This window comes from Carcharhinus amblyrhynchos, chromosome 28, assembly GCF_965287045.1.
Source record: "Carcharhinus amblyrhynchos chromosome 28, sCarAmb.v2.hapA, whole genome shotgun sequence".
NCBI classification, from domain to species: domain Eukaryota; kingdom Metazoa; phylum Chordata; class Chondrichthyes; order Carcharhiniformes; family Carcharhinidae; genus Carcharhinus; species Carcharhinus amblyrhynchos.
This window is the reverse complement of record NC_137351.1, coordinates 21,465,308-21,477,438: the sequence shown is the minus strand read 5'-3', so window position 1 is coordinate 21,477,438 and position 12,131 is coordinate 21,465,308. Positions and strand designations below refer to the sequence as shown.

General features: G+C 41.2%; 1 protein-coding gene across 2 annotated transcripts in view; it reads left to right on the top strand.

Annotated features, from left to right (window-relative positions):
• Window positions 1–12,131, top strand: part of tex9 (testis expressed 9) — a 65,308-nt gene that overhangs the window by 41,970 nt on the left and 11,207 nt on the right. For both annotated transcript variants that reach the window (XM_080214300.1, XM_080214301.1), the window contains one exon: window positions 11,255–11,428. In XM_080214300.1, the coding sequence (XP_080070426.1) occupies window positions 11,255–11,428 (174 nt within the window). The remainder of the gene's footprint in view (window positions 1–11,254; window positions 11,429–12,131) is intronic.

The following is a 12,131-nucleotide window of genomic DNA, read 5'->3' as shown; positions in this document are numbered from 1 at the left end:
GCAAAAAGTTTTCAACTAAAAATCATTTTCAGTGAAACACTGAAAATATTCACGATAAACAGAATTTGGATTGTACATAAAATAAAAACGTTGAGTATCAGAGAATGGTCAGCATAAATTATGATGGACACAATAGACCTAATTTATTTTGTTTAAAAGGATCCATTACTGCTGTACCATCTGCTTCCAGACCTATGGACATGCTGCATTGATACAATGTCTATCATGACCTTGAGGTGCCCCAAAATGTTTCACATTCAATAAAGTACTTTTGAAGTCTAGACATTGGTGGCATGTGGGGAAATATTGCAGCAGCCAATTTGTACACAGATAAACTAAACAAACAGCAAGATTAATGACCAAGTCATTAGTTTTTTGATTATGGTGATTGAAGGATAAATATGGGCCAGTGTAGGAAGAAAAATCCCGAACTCTGCTTTGAATAATGCTATGGGATTTTGTTCTATCCACAAGATGGAAGAATACTGCTCCTTCGCCAAATGCTAGGACGCTTGCAACATCAGCCCAATAGCGCCACTCTGAGAAGGTGTTCAGCCTTTGAAAATTCTGAAGAGTAGATAGATTGAATACCAACTGATGGTTGTGACACTTTTGAGTTGAAGAGCTCAGGACCAGGAGCAGAAAAAATTCTGCTCCCCACTTACATAACTGGAAGGCAGCTGGTGATCTGTAATCTAAGTATGTTTTACCTCAGTGAGAAATCTAATGTAAAGAGTCTCTTGAGACTGATGTCAGAGACTTGCAGTACTTTTACGTAAGTTCTTAATAGTTTAAAATATGTTATGGTTTTCGTGTGGTGGTGTTCTTTTAAAACTGTAGTATGTATAACTTTCTATTTCATTTATAGATAGTAATTTAGGTTATTTTATCCAAGATATTAAAATATTTGAGTAGTTGGACTCAATCATGGCTAGAGGTTACTGATAACACCAGGTTAAAGTCCGTCAGGTTTATTTAGTAGCTGTTGGACTTTAACCTGATGTTGTGAACTTCTTACTGTGCTTACCCAAGTCCAATGCTGGCATCTCCACATCAGAGGTTACTGAGCCAGTGAAATGATTACCTATAAATAGTGGCACCCAGTTAACTAAAAAGAGCAGCATGGTGACTCAGTGGTTAGTACTGCTGTCTCACAGTTCCAGAGACCTGAGTTCGATTCCTGGCTTGAGTCACTGTCTGTATGGAGTTTGTACGTTCTTTCCATATCTGTGTGGGTTTCCCCAGGGTGCTCTGGTTTCCTCCCACAGTCCAAAGATGTGCGGGTTAGGTGCATTCACCCTGCTAAATTGCCCCTTAGTAGCCTGGGATGTGTACGTTAGAGGGCTTAGCAGGGTAAATAAGTGGGATTACGGGGATGCAGCCTGGGTGGGATTGTTGTTGGTGCAGACTCGATGGGCTGAATGGCCTCCTTCTGCAGTGTAGGGATTCTATGATTTTAAAAAAAAAACCTTTCTTGATTTATCCTCAGCCTTTTTACATTCTTTAGAAAATGAACATTTAATTATTAATAATATAAGATAAAATGATATTATTACCTTAATTTGTGATCAGCATTATTATTCCACAAATCATTCAATAGGTTTACAAATATGGACACAATCTCTCCTTGTAAAAATAAGCTTGGGAAGTTCCGGAATGGGTTAATAATAAAGCAAGAACATTTACGAATCACAAAAAGTTGGTTTGCAAGTACAGCGTATAATTTGGAAGACAAATGGAATTTTGTCTTTCGTTGGAGTTTAGAAACAGAGAGGTTATGTTGCACCCAAAAAAGAAAATGCTGGAAATTCTCAGCAGATCCGGCAGAATCTGTAAGGAGAGAAAAGAGCTGACATTTTGAGTCCAGATGACCCTTTGTCAAAGCTGAGGTTATGTTGCAGCTCTGTAAGGTGCTGATGAGGCCACACCTGGAGTACTGTCTACAGTTTTGGTCTCCTTACTTGAGAAAGGATATACTGGCACTGGAGGAGAATCACGAGGTTGATTCTGGAACCGAGAGAGTTGGCTTATGAAGAAAGACCAAGTAGATTGGGACGATACTGGGAATTTAGAATAATGAGAGGGGGATCTTATAGAAACGTATAAAATTATGAAGTGAATAGATAAGATAAAAGCAGGGAGGTTGTTACCACTGGCACATGAAACCAGAACTAGGAGGCATGGCCTCAAAATAAGGGGGAGCAGATTTAGGACTGGGTTGAGAAACTTCTTCACACAAAAGGGTTGTGAATCTGTGGAATTCCCTGCCCAGTGAAGCAGTTGAGGCTACCTTACTAATTTTTTTTTAATGCAAAGGGAAATAGAGTTTTGGACAATAAAAGAATTAAGGCTTGTGGTGAGTAGGTGGGTAAGTGGAGCTGAGTCCACAAAAAGATCAACCATGATCTTATTAAATTGCGGATCAGGCTTAAAGCGCCAAATGGCCTACTCCTGTTACTAGTTCTTATGTTCTTATTTCTTATCTTTGAATGTACAATACACACAAAATGGATTGCATTGGGTAAACACCAGAGCGAGACATATGCTGAAAATGGTTGTAAATAGAAACAGTTTTATATTGTTACTTCTAACTTTATTAATAGATTTCAAACAATCCCTTATAAAAATTATCTTTAAATGACAAAAATCTTATTTAAGAAATTGAATTCTTTCTGAGGGTGCCATTTTGATCTCAGCAACACAGGTCACTGTAAATACAGTGATATAAAACATCTGTGAAAATGGAAAATATTCCACATATGTTAGATATTATCTGGATCAGGGCTAATTCTTTACACATTTGCCCCAACTGACTTTTTTAATTTTAACAGTCAGTTTGTTTCCATGGACCAGTTTCTCTTGCCCAAGAATCCTTCCCCCACACAATGCTTGAAGTTCTTTCTTCAAACTGTCAGAAATGTTGCAAACTCTAGTTAAAAATATGAATAACTAAAGATTCTATCTCTCTCTCTCTCTCCTATATCAATATCATTGCTGTGCACCCCCCACAATATTTGATTATCATGCTATCGACATTCTCAAGTGGACCCAGTCATGTACCCATACTTTTGAAAAAACATTTTGAATGTAGGATGTGGCTTCTGACTTTTGCAGAATTAGGTACATTGAACGTATCAGACATATAGCAATATTTTTCCAGTCTTTTTTGTGTACACCAATTTTACTCGAGTTAAACCCAAACCTTAGCCTGGACATGAGCAAAACATAAGGATAATGCTGCATTGGATACTGTCCTTGGGTAAGGAACTCAACAAGCAACTTGGAGGTGTTGGTGTGGAAAGGAAGGAAGAAGATGCATAGTGGACTGGTGAGGGTCTGTGCCAGGTCGGGTAAGAGCAGTATATAACCTTTCAATCATTAGGAGATGGATAAATGTTAGACATGCAGAGGAAAATTCAACAGTCTGTGGTTGTAGGTGTTTCTTAAATGATACACGGCATTGGTAGCTGGATACTCACTGTAAATATTCCAAGTTCAATGTAACCCCGTAAGCAAGTGGAAGGCATAGTAAAGCAGTTAATGAGACTCTGGGTTCAGATAGCAACATGGATACAAAATTTGCTGAGTAGCAGGAAGCAGAGAGTAATGTTTAATGGAAGTTTCTTGGACTAGAAGGAGTTCCCCAGGGATTGGTATTGGGACCCTTGCTTTTCCTGACATATATATTGATCTAGACCTTGGTGTGCAGGGAACAATTTCAAAACTTGTGGCTGATATGAAACTTGGTAGCAACTGTGCAGAGGACATTGTAGAACTTCTAAAGAACGTAGGCAAATGGAATGGATGGATAGGTGGCAGATGAAGTTAAACGCAGATACATTATGGTAGGAAGAACATAGCGTGGCAGTATAAACTCTACTCTATAGAGAGTGCAGGAGCAGAGGGACCTGGGTGCATGTGTGCATAAGTCATTAAAGATAGCAGTTAGGTTGAGAAAGCTGTTAAAGCATACAGTATCCTAGGTTTTATTAATAGAGGCATGGAGTACAAGAGCATGGAGGTTATGTTAAACTTATGGACATTAGTTGACTCTCAATGGAGTGTTACGCAGAGTTCAAGGTGCTGCATTTCAGATTATGAAGGCATTGGAGAGAATACAGAAGAGGTTTGTGATAATAATTCCAGGGATAAAGAATTTCAGATATGAAGGTAGGTTGGTGAAGTTGGAACTTTTCTTCTTGGATGAGAAAGGGCTGAGAGGAGATTTGATCGAAGTATTCAAAATCATGAGCGGCTTGGAAAGAATGGACAAGGAGAAACTGTTCCCATTCAGGAAAGAATTGAGAACAAGAGGGCAAAGATTGAAAATAATATGCAAAAAGCAATATGAGAAAAAAAATTTTCACACAGCGAATAGTAGGAGTCTAGAATGCACTACCTGAGAATGTGGTAAAGGCAATTCAATTGAGGCGTTCAAGAGGAATTAATGATAATTTAAAAAGAAACAATCTTGCAGGATTACAGGGAGAAGACAGGAGAATGACACTAAGTGAAATGTTGGAGAGCTGGTGCTGATACAAGGGGCTGAATGGCCTCATTCTGCACTGTAACAGTTCTGTGATTCTGTGAGATAGCATTAATGTTTGAAAACAGAGGTATGGCATAGCTTTCCTACCACACAATGTTCTCAATATTGTGTAACTTTTTCCAACAATATTACTATCTCCGTATTAGCGTAACCTCACTTTCTGCAGAAATACATTGAGTTATCTTGCATCAACCTGACTTTAGTGATTTTCCATGTTCACTTATTTCACAGTCTTTGTGTGGAATAGTCATGCCTAAATTCTTATTTTTTTTCTGCTCATTTATCCCCTCTGGCTTTTGAAGCCCATTAAGTTCCTTCTGTTAACGTGGACAATTTGTCTTGCAGATGAACCTAACTACAAAGATTACAAACTTTAATTAGGCAACTTCAGCCAATGGTAAAAAGTGCAACTCTTTGAATCCTTCATCATAACAGATTCCTATATTTTGGTGTTAGAGCATGATACAAAGTGCACCGTAGAAGGGAACCTTTTGACTTAATACATTTGTGCCAGAGCTGGATCTTTAGCTGGAACTTGCTGTGACTGTACTATTATGTCTTTGTTCTTTTATATTTTTCTTTTTCAAATATGTATACAATTCTTTTCTAAATGACGATACAACGTTATATTCAATAGTTACTTATTGCACAGCGTTGAACATCACAGTGGCTGTGAGTATATTTTCTCATGCCTACTTTTGTTCTTCCAGTTTAAACACACTGTTCTCAAACATGGGATTTGTTTTACTTTACTGTGGCAGCACCATGGCACAGTGGTTAGCAGTGGAATGCTGCCGGGATAGTTTCCTGGAACAGTGTGTGTTGGAGCCGACGAGGGAGCGAGCTATCTTGGATCTGGTGCTATGTAATGAGGCGGGTAGAATTAGGGACCTTGAGGTGAAGGATCCTCTTGGAGAGAGTGATCATTGTATGGTGGAGTTTCTGTTGCAGATGGAGGAGGAGAAAGTGGGTTCCCGGACACGTGTCCTTTGTTTGAATAGAGGGGAGTATGGTAGGATGAGAGAAGAATTGGCGAATGTGGACTGGGGGAGCGCGTTGGAAGGTAGGTCTGCTGAGGAGCAGTGGAGGATCTTTAAGGAGATCTTTCTTGGTGCTCAGCAGAAATTTATTCCGATGGTTAAAAAGGACAGTAGGAAGAGAGGTAATAAGCCGTGGATAACGAAGGAGGTGAAGGAAAGTGTTAAATTAAAAGCGGAGGAATTTAGAGTAGCTAAGAGCAGTGGGCGAGAAGAGGATTGGAAAAGGTTTAAATGTCAACAAAGATTGACAAAAAAGTTGATAAAGGAGGGTAGAAGAAGCTATGAAGCTGGGCTAGCGCTTAATATAAAAAAGGATAGCAAGAGTTTTTATAAATATATAAAAAGGAAGAGGCTGGCTAGGGTGAACGTTGGTCCCTTAGCGGATGAGAAAGGGGACCTAGTGGTAGGGGGATGGGGATATGGCTAAGGTCTTGAATAACTTTTTTGTTTCTGTCTTCACGGAGGAGGACGTGAATAATTTGCCGGGTGTTAGCGATGGAAAGGTGGTAGGACTGGAGGGTCTTAATGACATTACTGTTACTAGAGAGGTGGTGCGCGACAGACTGGAGGGGCTGATTGTGGACAAGTCCCCAGGACCGGATGGAATGCATCCGAGGGTTCTGAAAGAAATGGCGGAGGTGATAGTGGATGCCTTGGTGGTTATTTTCCAGACGTCGCTGGATTCCGGGGAAGTGCCGGAGGATTGGAAAACGGCTAATGTTACGCCGTTGTTTAAGAAGGGTGCCAGGCAAAAGGCGGGGAATTACAGGCCGGTTAGTTTAACGTCTGTGGTAGGTAAAATGTTAGAATCCGTCATTAAGGAGGAAATTGCGAGGCATCTTGAAGGGAATTGCTTGATAGGGCAGACGCAACACGGTTTCATTAAAGGGAAGTCGTGTCTGACAAATTTACTGGAGTTCTATGAGGATGTGTCTAGGGCAGTGGATAGAGGAGAGCCGGTGGATGTGGTCTTTCTGGATTTTCAGAAGGCGTTTGATAAGGTACCTCACAAGAGGTTACTGCAGAAGGTCAGAGGACATGGAGTTGGGGGTAGGGTGTTAGCGTGGATAGAGGATTGGTTGTCAAATAGGAGGCAGAGAGTGGGGGTCAATGGGTGCTATTCGGATTGGCGGTTGGTGACTAGTGGGGTGCCCCAGGGGTCGGTGCTGGGGCCTCAGCTATTTACCATTTATATAGATGATCTGGAGGAGGGAACCGAGTGTAGGGTGTCGAAATTTGCTGATGACACCAAGATTGGGGGAAAGGCAAATTGTGCGGAGGGTGTGGAGAGTCTGCAGAAGGATCTAGATAGGCTGGGCGAATGGGCCAGGAAATGGCAAATGGAATTTAATGTTGGCAAGTGTGAGGTGGTCCACTTTGGTAGGAAGAATGGTAGGAAGGACTATTACTTACGTGGCGAAAAACTGCAGCAGGCGACGGTGCAGAGGGACCTCGGGGTCCTTGTGCATGAGTCGCAAAAACCCAGCCTGCAGGTGCAGCAGGTGGTCAGGAAGGCGAATGGGATGCTGGCCTTCATAGCGAGGGGGATTGAATATAAAAGTAGGGAGGTCTTGCTGCAGCTGTATAGGGCATTGGTGAGGCCGCAGCTGGAGTACTGTGTGCAGTTTTGGGCGCCGCACCTGCGCAAGGATATTTTGGCCTTGGAGGGAGTGCAGAGGAGGTTTACTAGGCTGATACCGGAGTTGAGGGGGTTGAGCTATGAGGAGAGGCTGAATAAACTAGGCTTGTACTCGTTAGAGTTTAGAAGAATGAGGGGAGATCTCATTGAGACGTATAAGATGATGAATGGGATGGATAGGATAGAGGTGGAAAGACTCTTCCCGCTCAAAAAAGACAGTAGGACTAGGGGGCACAGCCTCAAGATAAAGGGGGGGCGGTTCAGAACGGAGTTGAGGAGGAACTTCTTCACTCAAAGGGTGGTGAATCTCTGGAATTCTCTGCCCGTTGAAGTGGTGGAGGCTGCCTCGCTAAATATTTTTAAGAAGCGGGTTGATGGGTTTTTGATAAGAGAAGGGATTAAGGGTTATGGGGAGAGGGCGGGAAAGTGGAACTGAGCCACGACAGATCAGCCATGATCTTATTGAATGGCGGGGCAGGCTCGAGGGGCCGGATGGCCTGCTCCTGCTCCTATTTCTTATGTTCTTATTTCTTATGTTCTCACAGCACCAGGGATCTGGGTTCAATTCTGACCTTGGGTCACTGTCTGTGTGGAGTTTTCACATTCTCCCTGTGTCTGCATGGGTTTCCTCCGGGTGCTCTGGTTTCCTCCCACAGTCCAAAGATGTACGGGTTAGGTTGTTTGGCTATGCTAAATTGATTTTAGTGTCAGGGGGATTAGGAGGGTAAATATGTGAGGTTAGGGGAATAGGGAATGTGGTCGGTGCAGACTTGATGGGCCAAATGGCCTCCTTCTGCACTGTGGGGATTCTATGATTTTCCTTCTCAAAATCTTTCATTAGTTGAAACTTGTATGAAGCCTCCATCAATCTTCACTGTTTGAATGAAGAAAGTTCAAATTTTTCTAGCATTCCTTCATAAATATAACCTCTCTTTCTTTAAGTAATTTCAATGAATTTTCTCTATATGCTTTCCACTGCCATAATAGCCATCTTTAACAGGATTCTGAGAATTACATGTCCAACTGTGTGCTAATGTGTTGTATAAATTGAATATCAGTTTCTCGCCCTTTCTTTCAAATGGTCTATTCTACCTGCACTGCTTTTAATGATGTACCTGGACTTCAGATATGTTTCCCCATTTTAAGAATTTTAAATTTCTCAAATACTCTTCCTTTTTTTTTTGTCCCTCTGCATTAGATTGCACCTGACAACTTAGCTGTTCACTCTACAAACTGATCTAAGCCTTGCAGTGATCTCCCATGTTCAAAACAAACTTCCACAGTGCTCAGCAAAAGTATTTACCAGTGACAGGGAAGGACTGTAGAAAAAGAGATAATCAGCCATGGATATCTAAGGGAGTAAAAGAGGGTATCAAATTGAAAGAAAATGCATACAAAATAGCAAAGATTAGTGGGAACCTAGAGAATTGGGATATTTTTAAAGGTTAGCAGAAAGTCACGAGAAAAGCTATAAAGAAAAGTAAGATGGATTCTGGGAGTAAACTAGCTCAGAATATAAAAACAGTGGCTAAAGTAAATATTGGTCCTTTAGAGGATGAGAAGGGGGTTGTGATAACTGGAAATAAGAAAATGGCTGAGGCATTGAACAGGTATTTTGTGTCGGTCTTCACAGTGGGAGACATAAATAAGTTGCCAAAAATTGATGACAGGAAGGGTAGGGCAGGTGAGAACCTAGAAATTATCATTATCACAAAAGAGGTAGTGTTGGGCAATTTGAATGGGGGCTAAAAGTAGACAAGTCTTCTGGTCCTGATGGAATACTAAAAGAGACAGCAGGAGAAATAGCAAATGCACTAGTGGTAATTTACCAAAATTCACTGGACTCTGGGGTGGTTCCCGCAGATTGGAAAACAGCAAATGTGACGCCACTGTTTAAAAAAGGAGGTAGACAAAAGGCAGGTAACTATAGGCCGATTAGCTTAACTTCTGCTTGAATCTATCAAGAAGGAAGAATAGTGAGACATCTTATATAAATTGTCCCATTGCTAAGATGCAGCATGGATTCATGAAGGGAAGGTCATGTTTGACTAATTTGGAATTCTTTGAGAACATTACATGTGCAGTGGACAGTGGGGAACCTGTGGATGTGGTGTATCTGGATTTCCAGAAGGCATTTGACAAGGTACCACACCAAAGACTGCTACATAAGATAAAGATGCACGTTGTTACTGGTAATGTATTAGCATGGATAGAGGATTGGTTAACTAACAGAAAGCAAAGAGTAGGGGTAAATGGGTGTTTTTCTTGTCGGCGATCAGTGTTGGGACTGCAGTTGTGTATGTTTTACATACATGCTTTGGAGTTAGGGACTAAGTGTAGTGTGTCAAAATTCACAGGTGACACTAAGATAGGTGGCAGAGCAAAATATGCAGAGGACGCTGGAAGTCTGCAAAAGGATGTAGATAGTCTAAGTAAATGGCTGAGGGTCTGGCAGATGGAGTACAATGTTGGTAAATGTGAAGTCATCCATTTTGGCAGGAATAACAACAAAATGAACTATTACTTAAATGGTAAAAAATTGCAGCATGCTGCTGTGCAGAGGGACTGGGTGTCCTTGTGCAAGAATCTCACAGAGTTGGTTTGCAGGTGCAGCAGGTAATTAAGAAGGCAAATGGAATTTTGTCCTTTATTGCTAGAGGGATGGAGTTTAAAAACAGCAAGGTTATGTTGCAGCTGTATAAGGCGCTGGTGAGGTCACACCTGGAGTACTGTCTACAGTTTTGGTCTCCTTACTTGATAAGGAATATACTGGCACTGGAGGTGGTGCCGAGGAGATTCATTGGGTTGATTCTGGAGTTGAGAGGGTTGGCTTATGAGGAGAGACTGAGTAGACTGAGGCTATACTCATTGGAATTCAGAAGAATGAAGGGAGATCTTATAGAAACATAAGATTATGAAGGGAATAGATAAGATAGAAGCAGGGAAGTTGTTTCCGCTGTGGGTGAAACTGAAACAAGGGGGCATAGCCTCAAAATAAGGGGAAGGAGATTTAGGACTGAGTTGGGGAACTTCTTCACACAAAAAAGGTTGTGAATCTGTGGAATTTCATGCCCAATGAAGCAGTTGAAGCTACCTCATTGAATGTTTTTAAGGCAAGGATAGATAAACTTTTGAACAGTAAAGGAATGAAGGGTTATGATGAGTGGGTGGGTAAGTGGAGCTGAGTCCACAAAAAAATCAGTCATGATCTTATTGAATGGTGGAGCAGGATCGAGAGGCCAGATGGCCTAGTCCTGTTCCTAGTTCTTATGTTCTTATATTCTTTCTCACTTTGATATCACTAGCAAATTTCAACATCATTCCTCTTGTGCGTAGACCAAATCATTTGTATATTGGCAAATGAAAGAATTTGATCACTACCTAGGATGGCACAGTAGGTGATATAGTGGTTAGTGCTGCTGCCTCACAGTGCCACAGGCACGGGTTCAGTTCTGGCCTTGTGTGACAGTGTGGAGTTTGCAGATTCTCCCTGTGTCTGCATGGTTTTCCTGCAGGTACTTTGGTTTCCTCCCACAGTCCGAAGATGTGCAGGTTAGATTAATTGGCCATGATAAAATGCCCCTTATTGTCAGGGGGATTAGCACAGTAAATATGTGGGGTTATGAACATAGGGCTTGGGTGAGAATGTTGTTGGGGTAGGCTCGATGGGCTGTATGCCTCCTTCTGTACTATCTAGATATGATTAATTAATTTTCTCTACTCTGCTTCTTGTTCCTCAGCCATTTCTTTACTTATGGAACTGGATTCATTTTAACATTCTGTCTTAACTGCTGCCTCACATTTCTTATTTAAAATATGGCATGTATATGAGATGCCTTCTGAAAGTCCGCTGCATTATCTTTACCTTCTCCTAATTTGAAATTATTGAATTGGCAATAAATTTCAGTTCACTTTGCATTGTGAATCTTAACATTGAGGTGACCATTTCAATTGAAAGGATTTTAATTTTATCCAAAACCTATTTGTAAGGTTATTTTGCATAATCTCTGTTTGATTAAATAATAGGACGATGAAAATGATTCTTTGAGCAGGCGAGTAAAAGAGATAGAGGAAGATCGTAACAAGTTACAGAAAACAGCCAGCATCCAGCAGACACAAATTGAAAAGTATAAGAACCTAGCAGATGAGGCGCACAAGAGAAGTGATGGACTGCAACAACAAGTGACCTGTTTGCAAAAGGTATATATTATTTTATAATGATGTGAATAAATTCATACCTGATTCAGTTCAGTTGCAGCATTCCTACTTAAATATTTTTGTTAAATGGAGGATAATTTCAACGCTTTTGAATATCACTTGGTCAAAAGGACAAGCAGATGAAATGCTTTCAGATCTCCACATTGCTCATATCTGCTCGGAAGCAAGATTGTTTGTAAGCATCTGGTCACTTGTTTTCCATAACTGACGCATTAAGAACATATTTGATTTAATGGGTGGCACAGTGGTTAGCACTGCTGCCTCACGGCATCAGGGACCCGGCTTCAATTCTGGCCTCAGGTCATTGTCTCTGTGGAGTTTGCACGTTTTCCTCATGTCTGTGTGGGTTTCTTCTGAGTACTTAAGTTTCCACCGACAGCCCAAAGATGTGCGGGTTAGGTTGATGGGCCATGCTAAATTGACTCTTATGGCAGGAGATGAGCAGGGTAAAAATGCGGGGTTATGGAAATAGGGCCTGGGTGGGATTGTGATCGGTGCAGACTCAATAGGCCGAGTGGCCTCCTTCTGCACTGTAGTGATTCTGTGATTCTATGGGGAAATTCGAATCACATACTTTTATTGCGGTGTTTGTTCTGTCTTTCAAATTTTTTTTTTTTGCTCAGTTTCCTGGTAGTTTTTTTTGAGATTCTTTAGCCTGTTTCTTGTGACGTTTTCTAACTGCCCC